The 25,146-nt window shown below is 39.2% G+C and overlaps 1 protein-coding gene and 1 pseudogene across 1 annotated transcript in view; one reads left to right on the plus strand and one right to left on the minus strand.

Moving 5' to 3' along the window:
* The window catches only part of PON3 (paraoxonase 3), a 30,935-nt gene extending 26,729 nt beyond the window's left edge, over positions 1 to 4,206 (plus strand). The window contains exons 6-9 of the mRNA XM_017849309.1: positions 31 to 231; positions 1,255 to 1,336; positions 1,606 to 1,734; positions 3,954 to 4,206. Of these exons, the coding sequence (XP_017704798.1) occupies positions 31 to 231; positions 1,255 to 1,336; positions 1,606 to 1,734; positions 3,954 to 4,112 (571 nt within the window). The 3' untranslated portion in view covers positions 4,113 to 4,206. The remainder of the gene's footprint in view (positions 1 to 30; positions 232 to 1,254; positions 1,337 to 1,605; positions 1,735 to 3,953) is intronic.
* A 9,475-nt stretch (positions 4,207 to 13,681) lies between these two features.
* LOC108513519 (zinc finger protein 708-like) lies at positions 13,682 to 18,441 on the minus strand (annotated as a pseudogene).
* Positions 18,442 to 25,146: the final 6,705 nt, after the last annotated feature.

Genomic DNA, 25,146 nt, shown 5'->3' on the forward strand with positions numbered 1-25,146 from the left:
GTCTCTTTTTCTACCTGTCTTTCACTTTAGTGTGAATGACATTGTGGTTCTTGGACCAGAACAGTTCTATGCCACCAGAGACCACTATTTTACCAACTCCTTCCTGTCATTATTTGAGATGATCTTGGATCTTCGCTGGACTTACGTTATTTTCTACAGCCCAAGAGAGGTTAAAGTGGTGGCCAAAGGATTTTGTAGTGCCAATGGGATCACAGTCTCAGCAGACCAGAAGTAAGCTCTTGTATATATTTTTCTATCCTTTGCCCTTGACATTTTGGTGGACTCCTTTCCTTACGAGGTAGTTACTTCCTTACTTAGGCTTACATAGTGAATATATGTGCGGAGGGATCAGTTGTGGCCAGGATTTGCACTAAATCTGTGATCCTAAGCAATCCATTTGTTTCCTTGGACTTCAGGTTCTTCCTAGTTAAAGGAGGGACGTGGACTTAAGCATAAAAGGACCTCATTCTAAATTTTTACATAACTCTTGAAACACACTTTCCTAACCCACTGAAAAGGAAGATAAATGAGCAATACTTCTGCCCCTTATGAGACTGGAAAGTATTTGACCACTTATGCTAAGTTCAGTTACACAAAAGCTCTTAGGAGAGAGGGAAGGCTACCTTAGATTGGGCATAGGGATTGTAGAAGTTTCAGACTTACTGACTTACAACAGCAGATTATTCAATGAGAAAACACTATTTTAAACAGCATGAAATTTTATGAGAAAACACTTTTTAAAAGTGTTTAAAAATTGAAGGTTTTTTTAAATACAGAGAAGTACCTTGAATATTAGCATGTATATTTGAGATAATGAACAGAGATGATCCCTGTAGAAAACACCTCTCAGTGTCCTTCCTCTTTTAAAATACTGTGATTGAATTTTATGGTCATTTGATACTTCTTTTCAAGCACTAGTTTTTAGAAGTATATATACTTTTGGCCTTATAACAGATCCACTTACTTTCATTCAATTTAAGGAAAAAGTTGTGACTTTGAAGTAATAACATTGAGCCTATATATGTAATGTAGAAACACCATTTTCATTATGGTCTTAACTCATATTCAAAGCCTGTTTAAAGCACTTCAAGAATATTAAAAATACTACTCCATTATCTTATTTTACTGTGGTTTAGAAAAGGATTGCAGTTGTACTTTGAAGGAGTATGAATTTTTATACCTCTTCTCCAAAATAAAAGTGAATGTTGTCTCTCATTACCACTTGCTTAAGTGTAAATGTCATTTACTTCAAAGGTATGTCTATGTAGCTGATGTGGCAGCTAAGAACATTCACGTAATGGAAAAACATGATAACTGGGATTTAACTCAACTGAAGGTAAGAGTATCCTGTCTGGCCCACACAATCTGACTTCTTACCTTAGGCCCATACTTGACCCAGGAATGTGCCCCTTGAATGAGGAAAACATGGCTGTTTGAGAGCAATGCCAGTGAGATTATGCATGCGTTTCTAAAATACAGAAGCAAAGCCCCCTAAAAATACCAATTTTCGGTGCCAGAAGGAGCTGTAGGGGTTGTGGGGATGAATAGGGAAGAAAGCAGAGAATCATTGAGACAATGTCTTCACTACTCCCTCTTTGTTGTAAGGTGATACAGTTGGGCACCTTAGTAGATAACCTGACTGTCGATCCTGCCACCGGAGACATTTTGGCAGGATGCCATCCTAATCTTATGAAGCTGCTGAACTATAACCCTGAGGACCCTCCAGGATCAGAAGTAAGTTCCTATGCCTCTCTGAGCTCACAGGCAAAGCTGCAAGAACAAATTTGTTGGGGTGACTAGAATTTAAGCCGGTTGTTTGTGGTGTTATAGAACTAAAGAAATTCTACATATGAGAAAATTAAAGCTTTTGACAGGTAGGGAGATAAGGTTCGTTAACTCTTTTAGACCACCATTAACTCTTCAATAACTCTTGCTATTGGGAATAATGGAAAAACATAAGCTCAATTATTCATATTGACCCAGACTGCCATATCATATTTCCAATCAGGAGATAGTCTCTGAGCAGATCTTGCAGTTAGACAAAGAGAGAGTTATATATGGTACCATCTTCTTTCATACTGTTCAACATGATGCTCAGATAAAAGGATTTAAATAACTGTCATCTCAAAATAAAATGAGTTTTTGCCTGCAAGTTCTAACTTATATGATGGTGTTGAAAATTGTCTTATTTTCAAGATATCATTTGTGTTATTTTAAAATATCTCTTCTAAAACAATAGCATAATCCATTGAATTTTCTACATTAAAAACAACATTATAAGATAGTACATTTTCTATGGCATTAAGGTTAACAATTTAAAAAATTTTAATGGATTTATATATAGCTATAAATTCTAGGCACACATACTCAGAAATTTATTCACAAAAATTTATTGAGTACCTATATTGTGTCACACATTGTTCTTATGCTTAGGATATATCAGAAAAAATGTACAGAGATCCCTGATCTTAAGAAAGGGGGACAAGCAATGAACAATAAGCATAAGAAATAAGTAAATTACATAGTAACTTTGAAGATGGCAAATTCTATGGGAAAAAAGGCTCAGCAGAGTAAAGGGGATCAGGATTACTATATTCAGGAGGATGGGCAAGTCCTACTACTAAAGTTAGAGATCAGGGTAGGCCTCGTTGAGAAAGTACAGTTCGAAAAAAATTAAAATGTGTGAATCCATATTTGGGGATTTGGGAAAATGAAATTGAAATTCAAACCCGGTAATTGGCCTAGTGGGTAAATTAGGACATACAGTTATTTCTACTTCCAATATTGCTGTTTTTCAGTTAAAAATATGATTTTTTCTTTTTTTATTAATGTATTAGTCACAGCTTCTTAAAAAGAACACAAGAAATGTAAAAAGAAACAAAAGTCCAGCCTAAGCCTAGAACCAGAATTGTTACCCTAAACTAGGAAGCAATCCTTGCCTCAGATATATACCCCTAAGAGTGATAGACAAAACTTTCCTTCAAAAGCTCGAACACAATGTCTGCCTTAAGGAAATGAAATATGATACATAGGATTATTGGAAAATTGTTTAGAATCTTTTTCATATCTCTATTTTCAAGTTGAATTATTTTTAAAATTTTAGATAAGACTTTTTTGTCACAATTATGACACCCTTTACTTTCGGTTGAATCTTATGTTTTCTACATGAAATCAAAGCTTAAGTATTTTTGTGTAACAAACCTGAGATGAAGGATCTCCCTTAAGACAAAAAAAAAAGAGAACAAACTCAATTCTAATAAGAGATATCAATATAGACTCATAACTCATAAATTTCTAATTGTTTTCCTTTAATTCCTGTCGTATTTTGTTTAAGTGAACTTCATCCAGGCTATTTAGAAGCCTGAGTGCTTAAATATATACTGATTAGCAAAGTTAAGTGTATTAATCCTGGGATCAATAACAGTACTAGGCAGTGATGTGTCAGATGGAATTCCAAAGTAGTATCCATTATTTATGCTTTCTAGCCACTTTGCAGATGTGAAGGGGCTCCAGTTGTGATGACTGCCATCCCATCAGGTTGGGTTGGCTGGATAACTGGTTGTTTCTTCATTATTTTGTCTTGTTTCTCTCCTCATACTGTAATCTCAAAGGTAAGATTCTTCCCACAGAGGGAGGACCACTATCCACTTGAGAACTAAATAAAACCATCCACTGGGTCTTACCTCCTTCTGTAAGGGATGCCTGCACTATAAATATTGTGTAAGTCATCCCTGAGGAATTTGGCTAATGTCAGAAAGCCAGTTCACTTTGGTGCATAGATATCCTTATGACATTAGTACTTTCATCAGAAGAAGAACAAGTTATTGAAGATACACAGATTTTAGCTTCTGATTTCTGAAAAATAGATTCATGCTGCAGTGTTTGGGAAGGACAATATCATGAAACAGCTGTTTACTCACATAATATACTAATAAGCGATCTTTTCTTGACAGGTACTTCGCATCCAGAATGTTTTGTCTGAGAAGCCTAGGGTGAGCACCGTGTATGCCAACAATGGCTCTGTGCTTCAGGGCACCTCTGTGGCTTCCGTGTACCGTGGGAAAATTCTCATAGGCACCGTATTTCACAAAACTCTGTATTGTGAGCTCTAGACTCTAGATGGTAAAAAAAAAAAGAAAAAGTCTACATATTTGGTAAAAGTAAACTGATAATTGTATAAGTGGAACTGTAAGTAAATAGCAAACAACAACCAGTGAGTGTGGCTTTTCTTATGGACAGAAGTAAAGGAGCAGACAGAGATTCCATGATAGCCATCAAATTGCAAGTCAGGTTAATGACAGTCCAACAAGAAGCCAAACTTTACAGCTCTTTGTTAGCAGCCCCAATATTCTTTCTACAATAAAACATGTGGACGATGTCCAGTGAGGTCTCCAACTCACCTAGAGGTCCTTGGTAACTGGGTCCAAGTTTCCTTCTACAGTTTTGATGTTCTGGGTCTCCTACAGTCCAGACCAAGAGAAAAGCTAATGTTCAAGTATTTACAACTCCTGTTCTCTCCCCCAAGTTGTGCTGGGCACAGACTGTGAATTAAGTGTTCCAGTCTGCAGATAAAGCAAGAATTAGCATCATGAGACTGCCCACAGCCCTTAGAACTTGCATTCTCCCAGGGTACTGACACATAGGAAATCAGGTTCTGAGAAATCTGACAGATGGGCCTCGGAGGCTACCTTAGGGCAGACGGGGCTTATCTGTAACAGGCTGTTATTTGTATTGATGCTTGTATCTGAAGTACAGTTGGCCCTCTGTAACTGTGAGTTGTACATCCATGGATTCAACCAACCAGAGATTGAAAATATTTGGAAAAAAAAATGGATGGTTGCATCTGTACTGAACATGTACAGACTTTTTTTGGTCATTAATCCCCAAACAACACAGTATAACACATATTTACATAATATTTACATGATATTAGGTATTATAAGTTATCTAGATATTACCTACATAGGCGAATGTACATAGGTTATATGCAAATACTATGCCATTTTATATTAGGGACTTGAGCATTCATGGATGTTGGTATCCATCAGAGTCCTGGAATCAATCCTCCATGGTTATTGAGGGACAACTGTTTTGCTAACCTACTGGGCTCTGAATCTTAGATGAAGCTTTAAGGCAGTTGTCTTTGACTGCTTTTAGCTTGCTCTTCTGGTTAATTCAATAAACGCTTATTAAGCAATCTCCAGTAAATTTGGCCCTAAGGAATCTGAAATGAGTAGAATGGTTCTGGCCTAATGTCCTATCGTAAAGACCAACCTTAAACTTAGTTTGACGAGAATGAATAGGAGTGTCCTTTTTTGGTCCAAAACCGGTACAACATTTAGCAAACAAACCATTAATGAAAGTAAGAGCACCCAAGCACCTCCTTTCCCTGTTTGTGACTTTTATTCGGGAGTGGTTTGTTGATGCTTTTTCTCTTTTGGGGATAGAGATTTGGGGAGCCCAGTTTATATCCTTACATTGCTCAGTTATATGTAGGTTTGCTGAAAAGTTTTGCAGGGTAAAATTCTCCCTTGTTCCCCTTGTAACCCATTGTGATTTTGACTATAAGACTTTATACTTTTCATTGCTTCAAAGAGGAATAAACATTCAGCAGAATGCTATAGTCAATTATCAGATTTGAAATTTCAAAAGCCTAGCTATCAAGAGAACACAGAAAAAAAAATAAAGACATAATTTAAGAAAATAAGTAGAGTCAGTTTTGAAGAATATAATAGTCTTTGTTTTAGTCCCTAACCCTCATATTTACTATATTAGATAATGTTTACCAGACTAGGGGAGAATAAAGAGAGATAGGAAAAGACAAAGATAATTTAGATGCTGGTGAGTTCCTGAGAATTGATCCTGCTCTGCCTTCTCCTCAGGCCAAGTTAGAAAGGCTGGGGGATAAAACCCCTCAGGAAATTTGGGTGATCTGATTGCTGAGGGACTAATGTGTCCTTTCCCTGGGAGGGCCTGGGAAAGTCACAAAGCCCTAGGGATTCTCTGTGCTCAGCCTGATGAAAAAACAGAGAAGAAATGCTACTGTGATTTACTGGGGATGGCATCACACCTGCACTTGAACTTGGCACAGAAGCAAATTCCCATGTGCCCAGAGGGGAATGGGGGTTAGCAGAGAAAGAACTGATAGACTTAAAAAGGTCTCGCTGTCAGGAAAAAGAAAATAAGTAGTCATTTGATTCAAATGAAGACTGAAGTTTAGACGGTGACATCAAAGACCAGCTGTCTCCCATGATGCTTTAGCTCTCCCTCCTGGATTTTAGACAAAACTCCCGGGATTAGGAGGGGGCTTTGGAATTGCTTTATATATTGATTTGTGCTTCCAAACAATGTGCGGGGACTCAAAAATAAAATTACATGAGGCTTTGGAAAACATAAGTTCTGATACACTTTATGGTTTTAGCTTTTTCAGAATTGGAACAGGATAGAGTGGAAAGGACTTAAAGTCTTTTGCTAATGGACATGTGATTACTATCTTTTATTGCTTGTTCTGTGGCTAAGACCAATGGGTTTTTAAGTTGGCCCTCTCCTGGAAATGCCAGTGGAAGATCCAGCATAATCTCTTTTACATTTCACCCCTGCTCTTGCTCCAAGTAGGTCACTCTCAACCTTCAGCTACTGGGATCCCCTCAGTCAGTGTGTCCTCTCTTTGGAGGAGGTCCTGGCAAGATGGTTGAAGCTTGGATTCCTCCTGGAGTAGGCAATTTACCCATTCTTTCCAAAGGATAGGGTTGCTGATTGTCCCACTATCATCCTTTCTTTGCCTTGTCATCTCCCTTCAATAAGTTTTTTCTCCCCTTCATAGGGAGGCACAGGTTTACCAACAGGCCTGCAGCCTAGACAGTTATCTCAACCAACTTTCCCTTTGTGTAAGCACTCCCAATCTTTATGTGATTATGGTGAGCCTCTTCCTTCACTTGGCTTGGGAAGGAGAAGAATCACTCCTCACAATAAATACTCTATTTTGATAATTAATTCTCTTCTCTTCCCCAGTCTTTCTGCTTAATTGTCAGAGACATGAATTGGGAATACAAGGGTGAGGGTTAGGGGTAGGTGAACTCTTCTAGGAGCCACAAACAAGCTTTGGTTGTGATATTTGACTTCAAATATTTTCAGCTATTTTTAGAATGTGGGGTACTTGGCGCTTTGTTGTTTTTATCTTTGAGCCCTTCGATGCTGATTCTATAATCACAGAAAAATTCTCATTCTATATTCCTTTGGCATCAAACAGGTTTTAGTTTCAGGTAGCAGAAACCACTCTATCTAGTTTTTGGGGAAAGTGATCAAATGCAGGAACTAATGCTTCACAAAATGCTGGGGTATTTCCTTTGGGTTTGGAAATAAGACAAAGAGTCTCTATTTTACCATGACTGTTGTTTAACATAGGATTGGAAGTCCTGACCAATGCTATAAGATAAGAAAAAGAAATAGGCTCTGCACAACGGCTGACACTTGTAATCCCAGCACTTTGGGAGGCTAAGGAGGGCAGATTGCTTAAGTCTAGGAGTTCCACACCAGTCTGGGCAATGTGGCAAAATCACATCTCTACTAAAAATACAAAAAATTAACCAGCATGGTGGCACATTCTTGTAGTCCCAACTACTTGGGAGACTGAGGTGGGAGGATCACTTGATCCCAGAAGGTCAAGGCTACAGTGAGCTGTGATCACTCCACTGCACTCTAGTCTGGGCAACATAGAGAGACCCTGTCTCAAAAAACAAAAGAAAAAGAAGTAAGAACTGTAAGAATTGTAAGGGAAGAAATAGAACTATTATTGTTTGTAGATTACATAATCACCTACTTGAAAGTAAAACAATAGAACCAAGAGATGTACCATTAGGATACTCAACAGTGTTGCCTGATACAAGCTAAATAGTAATATTTAATAGCAATGAAAACTATGAATTTGAATCAAAGAGAAGATAGCACTCCCAATAGCAAGAAAATCTATACAGCATTTAATAAAGAAATACGTTAACCAAGAGTACACAAGACCTCTATGGAGAAAATGTTCAAACTCTAATAAAAGACCTAGCAAATATTTTGAATATATGAATATGTATTCTAGGCTCCTGGATAAGGTAAACTTATAAGGATATAAATTCTCTCCAAATTAATCAATAAATTCAAAGTCTAGTAGAACTTTTAAAAATAAATGACATAAACTTTTTTATATCTTAAAGGGACATCTTTGATTTATGGCAATACAGTAGGCTAAATAATTTAGAACAAAACAGCCTAATATAAACAACAAAAGATAATAGATAAAATATTTTTGAAAGCATCAAATATCTCACAAGATAATATGGAATCAGCAAATCATAATTTAAAGGAAACCAGAAATCCAGAAAGGTAAGCCAGATGAATTTACTCTTGTCCTGAGGGCATCTTAACTGATTGATCTTGTGCTTTGGGTATTAATGTCTCAGAGCGCAAGGGGAACAGAAGCCAAATCCCAATTCATCCTAAAGTGAGGAGTCTAATAAGGGACCAATGCCTATAAAACCAAAACCCTCTGACCCCAAAGGGCTCAATATTCATCTAAGATTGAAATAAATATAAATCCGTTCAATATTTCCAATCCCAGAAACCTAAAATGAAAATTGTCTTGGGACTGAGAAAAGTAGAAGAAATAAAATTAATATTGCTGATTAATTTAATATTGCTGAAATAAATTCAGGATTGTTGATGATATCCATCTGCTTATCATCACTCAGATTTTGAGTCAAATTCTCACTGAATGGAAAAAAAAAACTCAAGCTGTAAATTTAGTATAAAGTCATACCATATTTGTAGTATATTTACTCACCTGGCAGAAACAAACACATATCCTCTCTGGATTTTATCCTAGATCTTAAGAAACCTAACAAATAATTATCTAAGCAATGAGCAACAAATCACAGTAAATAAATAAATAAATAAGTAACCAAAGAAACAGAGCAGGAGAAACAAAAGCCAGCAGAAACAAGTGATGGCAGAAACAGACTTGCAGAGACCGCCAAATACAGAAATGATCAAATAGAGGCTCAATAACTATACTTACAGAGTTTAAAGAAATAAAAGACAATTTTAAACCCAGGATACAGTAAATTGTATTAAAAAAAATTGCAGCAGATTTGAAAAATATAAAAGTGAACTTTTAGAAATGAAAATCTAGTAATTGAAATTTAAAACTTAATGAGTAGCCAGGAAACATTTTATTATTGAGGTACAGCAGCTTAAAAATTGTTCAAATATACATTTGTAAAGGGTCTCACAATCTGAGGGAAACATTTTCCACTTTCTAATTTCAAAGCACACCAAAAGTGTTACTCCATTGGAAAGGCTATGAGGATGACTTCTAATCTTCAGGACTCAAATGCCTTGGGGATAGTTACTAAAAGCCTTTTTTTTTTTTTTTTTTTTTGAGACAGGATTTCTCTCTGTCACCCAGGCTGGAGTGCAATGGCGTGATCATGGGGCTCACTGCAGCCTTAGACCCTCGCTGGGCATTTTCATTTTTTTTTTTTTAACAACCCCTGCACCTGAGTAGCCGGGACTGGCAGGAATGCCCACCGACAACCCAACACATATAATATATACTAATATATATAAACGGCTTTCAATTTGATGCTTTCAAATCTCAGCTTATATATATAGTATAAAATATATATATTTTTTAATAGATAGGGTTTCCCCACATTGCCCAGGCTGGTCTCAAATCCCTGGGCTCAAGCAATCTACTTGCCTCAGCCTCCGAAAGTGCTGGGATTACAGGCATGAGCCACTGCACCTGGCCCCACACAAAGCCTCTAAATACACCCTCTAAAGGTGGATGACTAGTGAGGCCATGTAGGTTGCAAATAAAGACAGGCTAAAACATGCCCAGGCTCAAATAAAGTCATGGATTATGTGATGCATTTGGCTAATTATTGGCAAGGGACCTGAATTCATTCTTAAGTTTTTGAGTTCAGTTTTTAGGAAACAGTTTGGGGTTGTGTCAAGGACACTAGGAACCAAAAGAAAAAAAGAAAAGAAAAGAAAATGAGAGAGAGAAACAAAAACCTTTAATGGATGGATTTAACAGGAAATGAAGCAGATCTGAAGAGATAATTAGTGAAATGAAAAACAGTTCATGGGAGATTATACTCAGTGTAACACAGAGAAACTGAGAGATGGAAACTCTAAAAAAGACATGGAGGCCAAAAGTGAGAAGATCTAGTGTAGGATAAATTGGATCCCCAGAAGGAAAGGAAAAAAATAAAAGAGGAGGGTAGAGAAAATATTTTAATCATACTGAGACTTAGTAATGCATACCTAGCCATATGTTGGTGAAATTGCAGAATATCAAACTCAAAGACCTTAAAAGGAGTCAAGGGTGGGAAGAACTATACTGTTATCAATCAAAATAGATTTTGAGAGTAAAAGTTTTACCATGGATAGAAGGGACCACCCAGAAGATATAGTGATTTTCTTTTTATGTTTATTATTTATTTATTTATTTATTTTGAGATGGAGTCTCACTCTGTCGCCCAGGCTGGAATGCAATGGCGCGATCTCTGCTCACTGCAAGCTCTGCCTCCTGGGTTCACGCCAGTCTTCTGCCTCAGCCTCCCAAGTAGCTGGGACTACAGGTGCCCACCACCATGCCTGGCTAATTTTTTTTATTTTTAGTAGAGACGGGGTATAGTGATTTTAAGTGTACATTTTCCTTCTAATACAACCTTAAAACATACAAAGCAAAAATTTGCTGAACTACTACAAGAAAAATACAAAGAGTCATACTGTCATCATGGTTGATTTTGACTTGCATTCATTGTTTATTGGTAGAACTAGAAACGTTTTTTAAAAAGATTAGTGAGCACAGAGAGCACCTATAACACACAATTAGCAAACTTAACCTTACAGAATTATATAGAACCTTTTGCCAAGTAATTCAGTAATGCAGGTAACACATTCTTTCAAGCTCACAAGGAGCGTCTACAAAAGTTGACTATATACCTGGCTATCAAGCGAGTCTTGGTAATAGTATATATTGTCTGACTACAATGCAATCAAGCTTAGACTCAATTTTTCACAAACCTAGAAAATTTGCATGTTGAAAAATTATGTAACATTTCTAAATAATCCGTGAGTCAAAAAAGAGAAAGAAGTAAAATGGAAATAAGAAAGTGATGTTAATTGAATAAAAATTTTCCAACAGATAAAGTCTTATAGGAAACAACCAAAATTAAACTTAAGTAAAATTTATACTCTTAAATGAATATATTAGAAAAGAAGAAAGACTGATATTAAAGAGGTAATATCATCCTTTTGTTGATAGAGGAAAAAAGCAAAGTAAGATCAAAGAAAGTTCAAGAAGGGAAATAGTAAACATCAGAGCAAAACCAACATGGTAGTTAGCTCTAGGATTGTTAGCAGTGGTGGATCCATATGGGTCTGCAGCAAGTTGATTCTTGCCTCCTCAAAGGAAATAATTTACCTAAGGGGTATAAGGTAGAGTGAGAGACCAAGGCAAGTTTTGAACAGGAATGAGAGTTTATTTTAAGCAGTTTTAGAGCAGGAGTGAAAGGAAAGAAAGTATACTTGGAAGAGAGTCAAGCGGGCAATTTAAGAGACCCAAGTGCCTCATCCAATCCTTCACTTGGGGTTTTATACATTGGCATAGTTCTGAGGTTTGCAGCTCTCCTTCCTTGATTTTCCTTAAGGTGGGATCTCCACGTGTGCAGTGGCCTGCCAGCACTTGGGAGGGGCTGCATATGCAATGTGTTTACTGAAGTTTTGTGTGTGCTCACTTGAGGCATTTTCCCTTACCAGTTGAGCATTCCTAGAGGAAGGTCGTATACCAGTTAAACTCCACCATTTTGCCTCTTAGTGTGCATGCTTGGGCCCACTCACCCAACTCCTGAGACCTTATCGGGAAGCTGCTGATCATGTTTCAGGTGTTTTGATCTACTGGGAGCCCGCCTGTCCCTGGCATCAGCTGCCACCAATTACTATTTTAGTGAGACATCTTAACAACCACCTAGCCATAACCTGATCATCTGATCATCTGATGGTCACCTGAGATTCACGGAAGCAGCGGCGGGATGGGTGCCTCTTTTGCCCTGTTCGTGTCTGCCAAACTACCTACTCTAACATTCCCAACCCAGTTCTTTGGGAAATGGACAAAGAAAGGTCAGTCTTCGTAACTGCTTCCTGCTGACAGAAGGATAGTGATGATTGTTCTGTGGGTCTTGGCCTCTTGCTGTTAGGGCAGGGTGGCTTTGTGGGTTGTTGAAAGTGGTATCCAGCAAGGTCCAAGGGAGACAGGGGCAGGATTTTGCTTCTTTCGTGTCTCACTGATGGACAGTCTAGTGGTCCTCTGTAGAAGTGTGACTCTTTTTTTTTTGCAGTTTTAAAAAAAATTTGTTCAAGGAAACAAGTATACTTTCAATGTAATTACAATGCTTCCAAAATCCACTCCTTTTAAAGTTACATGCAAATCATTTATCTAAAACTGTAGTTGTGGATTCGTTTTATACTCAACACTCTGATTTAGTGTAATGTCTGAAGTGTCAGTGCCTTAGTTATTCTACTGTAAATTCTCAGATATTTAAATACATTCTATTTTGAATTTTTTTTTATATTTACCACATTTGCAAAATTATATTTTAGTATAAACTCTCTGGTGTTTTCTAGGCTGTAGTTTCTGGAAAAAAAAAATCAGTGTTTCTAAACTTATTACATTTGCAGGACTCATCTCCAATATAAATTCCCTGATGTTGAACAAAGCTTGAGCAACTGCTACAGGATTTTCCTCTAGTACAAAATGTGTGCAATAGGATCTGTGATACAAGCAAATGTACTATAACCCCTTTATATTTGTAATAGTTGTCTTCCCAATACTCTTCTTCACTTTAAAGGCTTATACTTTCTGAAAGATTTCTTGATTGTAATTGCACTTTTAATGCTTTTATTAAAAGGAACCTTTTATGTCGAGTAAAATGTGAGTAGGAATTAATGGGTTTTCCATATTCTTTATAATTGTACAATTTTCTCAAGGATATTAGCTTTCCTGTGAAATAAGGTATAAGAACTGATGAAAAGTTTTGCCACATTTTCACACTTGTAGGAGTTTTGCCAGTATGAATTATCTTACCTACAATCAAGTGTGGCAACCATATAAAGGCTTTGTCACATTTTATATATCTCTAGGGTTTCACACTAGTATAATTATTTTATGTATAGAGAAGTTGGAGGTGTTGGTAAAACACTGTCAGTCACATTTCTTAGGTTTGTAGAGTTCCTCTTCAGTATGAATTATCACCAAGTCTCTTAAGAATTGAGAACTTGTGGCTGGGCATCATGGCTCACGCCTATAATCCCAGCACTATAGGAGGTCAAAGCAGGTGGATCACCTGAGGTCAGGAGTTCAAGGCCAGCCTGGCAAACATGGCAAAATCGTGTGTCTCTACTAAAATAAAAAAATTAGCTGTGCATGGTGGTAGGCAGTTGTAATCTCAGCTACTAGGGAAGCTGAGGGAAGAGAATGGCTTGAACCTAGGAGGCAGAGTTTGCAGTGAGCTAAGATCGTGGCATTGTACTCCAGCTTGGGTGACAAGAGTGAAACTTAATCTCAAAACAAAACAAAATAAAACAAAACAAAAGAATTGAAAATCTGTTATAGGCTTTGCCACATCCTTCACACTTGTAGGATTTCTGTCCAGTATGAATTATGTATAATAAGGGTTGAGAACTTCCTAAAAGCTTTGTTACGTTCTTTATATTTGTAGGGTTTATGTTCCATATAATATAAATTCTCATATTTAGTAAAAGTTGATAGCTGGTTAAAGGCTTTCCCACATTCATCAAACTCATAGGGTCTCTCTCCAGTATGAATTATCTTATGTCTCGTAAGGGTAGAGGAGTGCTTAAAGGCTTTGCACATTTTCCCATTTGTAGGGTTTCTCTCCCATATGAATTTTGTCTATTAAGGTTTGAGGAGGAAATAAAGGCTTTGCCACATTTATCGCACTTGTATAGTTTCCCTCCAGTGTGAATTTTCTTATGTGAAGAAAAGTTGTGGGACTGGTTAAAAGCTTTGCCACATCCTTCATATTTGTACGGTTTCTCTCCAGTATGAATTATTCTATGTGTAATAAGCATAGAGGACCGACTGAAGATTTTGCCACTTTCTTCACATTTGTAGGGTTTCTCTCCAGTATGAATTTTCTTATGTGTAATAAGGTTAGAGGAGCAGTTAAAGGCTTTGCCACAGCCTTCACATTTGTAGGGTTTCTCTCCAGTATGAATTATCTTATGTGTAGTAAGGGAAGAGAAGTGCTTAAAGNTCTAAATAATCCGTGAGTCAAAAAAGAGAAAGAAGTAAAATGGAAATAAGAAAGTGATGTTAATTGAATAAAAATTTTCCAACAGATAAAGTCTTATAGGAAACAACCAAAATTAAACTTAAGTAAAATTTATACTCTTAAATGAATATATTAGAAAAGAAGAAAGACTGATATTAAAGAGGTAATATCATCCTTTTGTTGATAGAGGAAAAAAGCAAAGTAAGATCAAAGAAAGTTCAAGAAGGGAAATAGTAAACATCAGAGCAAAAACCAACATGGTAGTTAGCTCTAGGATTGTTAGCAGTGGTGGATCCATATGGGTCTGCAGCAAGTTGATTCTTGCCTCCTCAAAGGAAATAATTTACCTAAGGGGTATAAGGTAGAGTGAGAGACCAAGGCAAGTTTTTGAACAGGAATGAGAGTTTATTTTAAGCAGTTTTAGAGCAGGAGTGAAAGGAAAGAAAGTATACTTGGAAGAGAGTCAAGCGGGCAATTTAAGAGACCCAAGTGCCTCATCCAATCCTTCACTTGGGGTTTTTATACATTGGCATAGTTCTGAGGTTTGCAGCTCTCCTTCCTTGATTTTTCCTTAAGGTGGGATCTCCACGTGTGCAGTGGCCTGCCAGCACTTGGGAGGGGCTGCATATGCAATGTGTTTACTGAAGTTTTGTGTGTGCTCACTTGAGGCATTTTTCCCTTACCAGTTGAGCATTCCTAGAGGAAGGTCGTATACCAGTTAAACTCCACCATTTTGCCTCTTAGTGTGCATGCTTGGGCCCACTCACCCAACTCCTGAGACCTTATCGGGAAGCTGCTGATCATGTTTCAGGTGTTTTTGATCTACTGGGAGCCCGCCTGTCCCTGGCATCAGCTGCCACCAATTACTATTTTAGTGAGACATCTTAACAACCACCTAGCCATAACCTGATCATCTGATCATCTGATGGTCACCTGAGATTCACGGAAGCAGCGGCGGGATGGGTGCCTCTTTTGCCCTGTTCGTGTCTGCCAAACTACCTACTCTAACATTCCCAACCCAGTTCTTTGGGAAATGGACAAAGAAAGGTCAGTCTTCGTAACTGCTTCCTGCTGACAGAAGGATAGTGATGATTGTTCTGTGGGTCTTGGCCTCTTGCTGTTAGGGCAGGGTGGCTTTGTGGGTTGTTGAAAGTGGTATCCAGCAAGGTCCAAGGGAGACAGGGGCAGGATTTTGCTTCTTTCGTGTCTCACTGATGGACAGTCTAGTGGTCCTCTGTAGAAGTGTGACTCTTTTTTTTTTGCAGTTTTAAAAAAAATTTGTTCAAGGAAACAAGTATACTTTCAATGTAATTACAATGCTTCCAAAAATCCACTCCTTTTAAAGTTACATGCAAATCATTTATCTAAAAACTGTAGTTGTGGATTCGTTTTTATACTCAACACTCTGATTTAGTGTAATGTCTGAAGTGTCAGTGCCTTAGTTATTCTACTGTAAATTCTCAGATATTTAAATACATTCTATTTTGAATTTTTTTTTATATTTACCACATTTGCAAAATTATATTTTAGTATAAACTCTCTGGTGTTTTCTAGGCTGTAGTTTCTGGAAAAAAAAAATCAGTGTTTCTAAACTTATTACATTTGCAGGACTCATCTCCAATATAAATTCCCTGATGTTGAACAAAGCTTGAGCAACTGCTACAGGATTTTCCTCTAGTACAAAATGTGTGCAATAGGATCTGTGATACAAGCAAATGTACTATAACCCCCTTTATATTTGTAATAGTTGTCTTCCCAATACTCTTCTTCACTTTAAAGGCTTATACTTTCTGAAAGATTTCTTGATTGTAATTGCACTTTTAATGCTTTTATTAAAAGGAACCTTTTTATGTCGAGTAAAATGTGAGTAGGAATTAATGGGTTTTCCATATTCTTTATAATTGTACAATTTTTCTCAAGGATATTAGCTTTCCTGTGAAATAAGGTATAAGAACTGATGAAAAGTTTTGCCACATTTTTCACACTTGTAGGAGTTTTGCCAGTATGAATTATCTTACCTACAATCAAGTGTGGCAACCATATAAAGGCTTTGTCACATTTTATATATCTCTAGGGTTTCACACTAGTATAATTATTTTTATGTATAGAGAAGTTGGAGGTGTTGGTAAAAACACTGTCAGTCACATTTCTTAGGTTTGTAGAGTTCCTCTTCAGTATGAATTATCACCAAGTCTCTTAAGAATTGAGAACTTGTGGCTGGGCATCATGGCTCACGCCTATAATCCCAGCACTATAGGAGGTCAAAGCAGGTGGATCACCTGAGGTCAGGAGTTCAAGGCCAGCCTGGCAAACATGGCAAAATCGTGTGTCTCTACTAAAAATAAAAAAATTAGCTGTGCATGGTGGTAGGCAGTTGTAATCTCAGCTACTAGGGAAGCTGAGGGAAGAGAATGGCTTGAACCTAGGAGGCAGAGTTTGCAGTGAGCTAAGATCGTGGCATTGTACTCCAGCTTGGGTGACAAGAGTGAAACTTAATCTCAAAAACAAAACAAAATAAAACAAAACAAAAAGAATTGAAAATCTGTTATAGGCTTTGCCACATCCTTCACACTTGTAGGATTTCTGTCCAGTATGAATTATGTATAATAAGGGTTGAGAACTTCCTAAAAGCTTTGTTACGTTCTTTATATTTGTAGGGTTTATGTTCCATATAATATAAATTCTCATATTTAGTAAAAGTTGATAGCTGGTTAAAGGCTTTCCCACATTCATCAAACTCATAGGGTCTCTCTCCAGTATGAATTATCTTATGTCTCGTAAGGGTAGAGGAGTGCTTAAAGGCTTTGCACATTTTCCCATTTGTAGGGTTTCTCTCCCATATGAATTTTGTCTATTAAGGTTTGAGGAGGAAATAAAGGCTTTGCCACATTTATCGCACTTGTATAGTTTCCCTCCAGTGTGAATTTTCTTATGTGAAGAAAAAGTTGTGGGACTGGTTAAAAGCTTTGCCACATCCTTCATATTTGTACGGTTTCTCTCCAGTATGAATTATTCTATGTGTAATAAGCATAGAGGACCGACTGAAGATTTTGCCACTTTCTTCACATTTGTAGGGTTTCTCTCCAGTATGAATTCTCTTATGTGTAGTAAGATGTGAGGACCAGTTGAAGGCTTTGCCACATTCTTCACATTTGTAGGGTTTCTCTCCAGTATGAATTTTCTTATGTGTAATAAGGTTAGAGGAGCAGTTAAAGGCTTTGCCACAGCCTTCACATTTGTAGGGTTTCTCTCCAGTATGAATTATCTTATGTGTAGTAAGGGAAGAGAAGTGCTTAAAGGCCCTGCCACATCCTTCACATTTGTAGGGTTTCTCTTCAGTATGAATTTTCTTATGTGTAGCAAGGTTAGAGGAGCAGTTAAAGGCTTTACCACAGTCTTCACATTTGTAGGGTTTCTCTCCAGTATGAATCATCTTATGTGTAGTAAGATGTGAGGACCATTCGAAGGCTTTGCCACATTCTTCACATTTGTAGGGCTTCTCTCCGGTATGAGTTTTCTTATGTGTAGTAAGGTTTGAGGACTGGTTGAAAACTTTGCCACATTCTATACATTTGACAAGTTTGTTTCCAGTATGTCTTGTCTTATGTCTGTTTGAATTTGAAAATTGATGAAAGACTTTCACATATTTATCACATTGAAATATTTTGCTCTGGGTAGTTGTCAAACATTGGTTAAGTCCATTATAGCCTCTTTTGTGCACCTTACACACATCTACACTTTCACAGCCTTTTTTTAACTGTAAGTTGTCATGTCCACATTTTTCGTATCTTCTCAGTATCTTCTGAGTATCAATATCTCAGTATTCTTTGGAAAGAATCTTTTATGCTCTGCTGTGGCTAAAGATCTTGGGTAAAATGAGAACACAAAACTGAGGGGTTGGCTACCATCTCATGTCTCTTCATAGTCAAGTTTTTTTCCTTGCTCCAGACAGGTGATGAGGTCTGGCTTTAAGACAAAAATATCAAGGAAGACCAGGTTTCTGTAGTTCTCTAACATCACATCCCTATATAAATTCCGCTGTGCAGTGTCCAGGCAATGCCACTCCTCCAGAGACTATTCTATGGCCACAATGGCCACGTCTCTGAATTACAATGGCCCCTTGTTACACAGGGTTTTTTCCCAGAAGATCTGGAATAAAGTCTAATTTTTTGAATTTCTAACAAGCTTATCAATAATGTCAACGTTTTTGGCCAAAGAAGGAGGATATTTTGCCAAAATATCCAGTAAGTGGAAGAGCCTGTGTTTTTCCCAGGTTTTCTGACCCACGTGTGGTGGTGCACACTTGTAATCCCAGCTACTCAGGAGGCTAAAGCAGGAGAATCGCTTGAACCCGGGAGACAGCAGTTGCAGTGAGCCAACATCACACCACTACACTCCAGCCTGGGCAACAGAGTGAGACTCATTTTTGGCTTCCGGGGAGTCCTGGCATCTTAATTGTGGATCTTCCAATACATGAAAGTAACAGGGCCACAGAGACTGGGCCTCTAGGAGCTGAGGACACAGAGCAGTGGAGACAGAAGTGTGACTCTTGAATATTGAGAGGATGGTATCTCTCACTGAGGATCATCTGGAGCCTGATGGCCTGAAGGTGTGAGGAGACAAATCAGGTTGCTAGATTTAGAAGACATGGCCCCAAACGGAGCAAAACTGGGAGACTAACAAGTGGGCCTAAAAGGCAAATAACTCAGGAGAACCATTTCTAGGTTCCTTCCAAATCTAACCAACCTGGAGAGGCTTGTTCCAGTAAACAGGAGGCTCCATTTAGGAGTTGTCTGATACTGTACTTTTCCTGACTGATTTACCCATAAGCAACATCTTTCATCTAAGGCTAAACAAATTCCTCTCTGTGCTGCCGTTAACTTATCTAATTCCTGATCATTTTGGAGGACTATAACTGCTAAAGACTCAATTTGCTCTTGCACAGTTGTTAAAGTTTTAGCCATGGCATCAATGTTCTTGGCTATTTCCCTTGAGGGCTGGCTATGGGTCAAGGAGGCTTTTGTGATTCTAGCAATTCTGGTTCCCATACTGGCTATAAAACCAAGTCCTGTGAGAAGGAGAATTAATTGGATAGCCCTCCTCATCCTGGGAAAGATGGAATGCCTGTAGATTGGCGCCGGAAGAGAGAGATTGTCAGGTACTATGAAGATGTCTAGGGATACATAGCCTATGGTACAAGTTCCAGTCCAGTTAGTGGGGAGGCACTGGTGAACTGACTGGCCACAAATATAGAAGGCTCCTTGGGTTTTAAGATAAGTAGAGATGTAAAAATGAAACAAGGGGGTGAGGACAGCTCCAAGACATGCCAAGGCTGCCAACACACGTAGGTAGTTGGTGGCTATAGTCATGCCTGCTAAGACTTATGTGCATGGGCTTTGGTTCTGTTTAGTTCCCTTGGTTTTATTTTCCTAAGAAAGAGAATTTTGAGTTTGGTCCAATAGAACCCATTCTTCTGTAGAGCTGAGGTTGGTAATTTGTAGGCATTGGTTGTATCAGCAGGCCGGAACGAGAAATTTTGACTACTGAAGGAGCTTGGGTGTCCCTGGCAAAACTGGGTGGATTTATCTAGCAAAGTTCCCAGAGGAAAGTTAATATTTGAAGGTTTGTGAAATTTTGTGTGATGGTAGAATTAGTTGTGGATATATGTTTGGTAAGTTTGTTGCTTAGGATTTATGGTGAGAGTAACAAACTGTACTGGGAAGAGTCCCAATATCCATTTCATTTTTCTTGGCCATAACGCAAATAGGGGCTAGTCCCATTAAAGTGATATTAGAAAAGATGGATCAAAAATTGGGAGGTTCCCTGCAGATACCAGGGAAATCTTGCTTTACTTTTGCAAGAAGGTTATTTGCAGGCCCGAACATCTCCCATTAGCCTCCCATTGATAGAAAATATGCAGTTCTCCCTCTATACTTGTCCAATCTCTTGGTGAGGCTGGATAAGCTCTCCCTGGTGTTTTAGCAGAAGAGCTAGTACATAACCAGCAATTGGTGGAGTAAGGGGATCCTGTGCTTTGGAGCAATTACTGAGGTTTTTCCAATAATGGGAAATCAGGATGGTAGTGTGCTGCTAGTAAAGGGGTGAGATTGAGAACCAGCAGGAGCGTGCCCATGGCAACCTAAGGCAACTGTGAAGAGAGAAACTGGTCACAAAGAAAGCTGCCACTGGAATGCCTAGTGGTGTACAAGTTAGGGTTAAAATAGTGATAATAATCAGAGCAATTGTGAGTAAGATTTCTAATGCTAAGATCATCTTACTCTGAGGAGAAAGAACGATGAGGGTCATTACTTATCTTTCACTTAAAGAGGAATTACAGATTTTCCAGTGCCTCGCAAGTGTGTTCTGGAGCTGACATTGCTTCCCAATCTGGTGTTTCGGGGCCTTTCCATGGCTTCACTAAGGTGTGATGTATCCAACTGACAATCTCTGGTACTTTAATGGCTCTGGGGGTGAAGAGGCCCCTTCACACTGGAGTTAGTTGGGAATTCAGAGCTTCATCCCTCCAAGCTTTAATGAGAACTAGTGAGCCTGGAGGATACAGAGGCTGGTATTTTTTCCCCTTCTGATTTTGGGTTTCTTTGTAGCCAAAATTGCTGGAAAGCCTGTTGGAAGCCTGCTAAAGAAGAGACATGGTGGGTGATTTTGGCAGTTTTTTCATCTAGTAGTAAGTCCAAATATAGGAAGGCCTACCATATAAGGCCTCAAAGGGGCTTAATTGCAAGGGAGTCTGAGGGACAATATGGTTCTGAAGGAGGGCTAACAGTAAGAGGTCCACCCGTGGCTGTGCTGTTTTCTGACAGAGTTTATTGAGGATGTGTTTGAGGGTTTGTTTAGTTCCTTCCACTTTTCCTGAAGATTGCAATTGCCAGGCAAAGTGAAGTTACGACTTTATGCCTACTAAGGGCCCTACTAACCTGTTGAGTTACTTGGGAAATAAAGAATGAACCATTGTCACTTTGCAATGACCTGGGTATCTCAAACCAGGGAATGTGTTCCTTTAGGAGGAATTTAGCTACCTCCTGTGCCTTCTCAGTCCCTGTGCGGCAGGCTTCTACACTTTTTGTGAAGGTATTTACACAGACCAAGAGGTACTTATAGCTGAAGCCTGCAGGGAGATGAGTGAAGTCCATTTGCCAGTCCTCCCCAGGGTATGTACCTCTCCTCTGGATTGGACTTATTAATGGAGGGGGCTTCCCTCTGTGGGAATTATTTATGGTACACAGGGCATAGACTTGACAAACCTGTTGAATAGTTTTGTTTAGTCCCTTCTCTCTGAACGCTTATTTACAAATTTGCCCTAGACTGTCCTTTGCAAGGTGGCAGAAGTTATAAAAACTCTTGATGACTTTCTATTGGGAGGTTCCATTTTTGGACCCATCTTTTCTAATATCACTTTAATGGGAATAGCCCCTATTTGCATTATGGCTGAGAAGAAAATGGAATAGATGTAGGGGCTCTTCTCAGTACAGTTTTCAGTGTGACTCTCACTGTAGACCGTAACCAATAAACTTACCAAACATACACCCACAACCAATTCTGCCATCAACCAAGATTCCCCACACTTTTCTCCATCAACCTGCCAATTTCTTCATCTCTCTTTCAATTTCTCCATCTACCTCCCAATGGAAAGATTTCACTGGGAGGCTTTCCACTGGGAGGTAGATAGAAAAATTCTTCCAATCTGTACCATCTATTGGTTTCTTCTTTATACCCATGTTGGGTGGCCCAGTCTATTTCTTCCTTAGTGTATTAGAGAAAGGGAAGTTCACTGGGGAGAGAGGGTTACAAGTCTCCCATAAAGGTATCATTTGACATGGCCGTATCTTCAGCGTTTTTGTCAGCTAACCTATTTCCCTGTGTAGTTTCATAGGAGCCCCTGTGGTATCCTTCACAATGCACTATTGCTACTTCCTGAGGCAAATGAACGGCCTCCAGTATCTCTAAGATTTGAGGCCCATACTTAATAGGAGCATCCTGAGCTGTTAGGTACCCTCTTTCCTTCCAGATAGCCATATGGGCATGAAACACCAAGATGGCATGTTTGGAATCTGTGTAGATGGTTATTCTTTTTCTTTCCCCTAGTTTTAGGGCTCTGGTTAGTGTGATGAATTCAGCTAGTTGCACTGAGGTCCCTGGGGACAGAGCTTTGGCCTCTACAACTTGGTGATGGGCCTCTATAGCATACCCTGCATATCTAGTTCCATCCCTGACAAAGGTACTGCCATCTGAAAACAATATTTTGTCTGGATTATCTATGGGCTGATCTTTTAAATCTTCCCAGGTGGCACAAATTTTGTTAAGAATCTCACAGCATGAATATGTTGAGTTGTCATCTCCTGGTAGTGGCAGTAAGGGGGCTAGGTTAAGGGTGGAACACTGCTCAACTGTTACCTGTGGGTTTTCCAACAACAAGACTTGGTACTTTAGCAATGTGTTGTCAGTGAGCCATTATGGTCCTTTTAGATCAAATAAAGGGTCTATTTGGTGGGACATTAGGAGCCAGATTGATTGTCCCATTGTGATATTGAAGTCCCCCTTGAGGAGAAGGGCTGCTGCACCCACTACCTTGAGGCAATGTGACCACTGTTGTGCTGTTGGGTCTAGGTTCTTTGAAAAGTAACCTACAACATGTTTGGTCTAAAGTTTGAGTTAGAACTCCTAGTGCTATACCTTGCCTTTTCAGTGATGAAAAACTGAAATGATTTGGTTAGTATGGGTAGCTCAAGGGCTGGGGCTTTTGAGAGGGCAGTTTTTAGCTGCCTAAAGGCTTGCTCCTGATTCTTTTCCCAGAGATTGAGTCCCTATTAGTCCCTTCTTTTAAAGCCTGATATGAGGATTTAATAATTCCACCACATTCCATTGTCCAAATCTGCAATATCTTGTGATCCCCAGAAAAGCTCAAAATTGCTTTTGGGTGGTTGGGGTAAGTATTCTAAGGATGGCCTATATCTATTCTGCAGAAAGCTTGTGTTCTTTGGGGGTCAGAATTATCCCCAGGTGTTGGACTGCTTATCTTAGCAGCTGAGTCTTGGCCTTGGACACGTTGTACCTTCTGTCTGCAAGGAAATTTAGATGTTGGATTCCTAACTCTCTTGTTGAGGAGCAGATTAACAGGTCATCCACGTACTGTAGGAGATGCTCTCCCACATCAAGACTTAGGTCTTGCAAATATCTAGCCAAGGCTTGCCCAAACAAATGGGGACTATCTCTGAAACCTTGTGGAAGCACTGTCCAGGTGAGCTGTTAACTTCTTCCTTTTTCATTCTCCCACTCCAAATATAAATTGGGAGGATGGGTCTGGGGGGATACAGAAGACATTTTTGAAGTCTAAGACTGAAAACCACTGAGCATCTGGAGGTACTTCTAGAATTACATAAGGGTTGGGGACCATTGGGTGTATTCAGACTACTGCCTCATTTATGACTCACAGGTTCTGGACTAACCTATATTCTCCATTAGTCTTTTTAACAGTTAAGAAAGGGGTGTTATAGGGTGATTTACAGCATATTAGTCCATGTTTTAGAAATTTTTAAATCAGGTACCGAAGTCCCTCTTTGGCCTCCAACTGAAGAGGAAACTGTCCTCTGCAAGGATAACTAGAAGGATCCTTGAGCTGAATTACTATAGGCGTGGCCATTACGGCCTTTCCTGGTATTCCTGGGGCCCAGACCTCTGGATTAATTGGAAGGTCTGTGGGCAGTTCATCCTTGTGTGTGGTTTCCTTGAGGAATAAGATTGCATTTGGGAAAGGGGGTGTTGGAGGAAAGGTTAACTGAACCCCTAGTCTAAACAAAATATCTCTACCCAAAAGGAGCGTAGGACATTCTGACATCACTGAAAATGAATGAGAAAATACTATTTATTCCCACAGACGGCACCAAGAAGGAGCAAACCTCTATATTATAGGCACCCCATTTACCCCCATTGCCTGGAAGGATTTGAGGATAATTGCCCAGATAAAGAGGTGAACACTAAGCAGGCAGTTCCTATGTCCAAAAGAAATCTTACAGTCCTACCTGCCACATCTGAAGCAGCCCTTAGCTTCATCCCCTCAATAGTGATGTTCAATCCAGAAGCTGGCCAGAGCATAGGGCCCCTTCAGCTCAAGGTCATCAGGGGTTGGGATTCTGTCCCAGAGGCCCTTTGGCCCTCAGGGAAGTATCAGATCCAGTGGCTGGGCTTGTGGCAGAGGGGCAAGCCATGCGGGGCTTTTTCCCATCTGTTCCATTGAGGCTGTTTACCTTCCAGTGGTCTGGCTTCCTGCACCAATGACAGTTACCTGGGATAGTTGTCTGAGGGCAACCTGGAGGGGGCTAATGGACCCGTAGAGCAGCCAATAGTTGGAGCTGCCTCTTTTCCTTTCACCTCTCCTTTTCCTGAACACTTTCCTCTTCTCCTGGTCCTGGTTGTAAAAGACTGAGGAAGCTGTTTTGAGAGTGTCAGACATAGGGGTGTTGGGACACAGTGCTAGTTTCTGGAGTTTCTTCCAAATCATCTGGGGCTGCCTGAGTTAGGAAATGGTCCTTTAGGACCAGTTGCCCTTCTGGTGTCTCTGGGTCTAGGTTAGTGTATCTCATTAGGGCCTCTTGTAGCCTCCCGAGGAAAGCAGTGGAGGTTTCAAGAAGGCCTTGATCTATTAAGGCCGATTCATTGTAGTTCACAGGCTTTGTTCTGCTAGCTTTCATTCCTTCTACCAGATAGAGGAATATGTGGCTTCTTGTCCACATGCCCCACTGGGTATTGTAATCCCAAATGAGGTCCACCTGAGAAACTGTTG

The sequence above is a fragment of the Rhinopithecus bieti genome, unplaced genomic scaffold (genome assembly GCF_001698545.2).
Source record: "Rhinopithecus bieti isolate Rb0 unplaced genomic scaffold, ASM169854v2 scaffold_31127, whole genome shotgun sequence".
NCBI classification, from domain to species: Eukaryota; Metazoa; Chordata; class Mammalia; order Primates; family Cercopithecidae; genus Rhinopithecus; species Rhinopithecus bieti.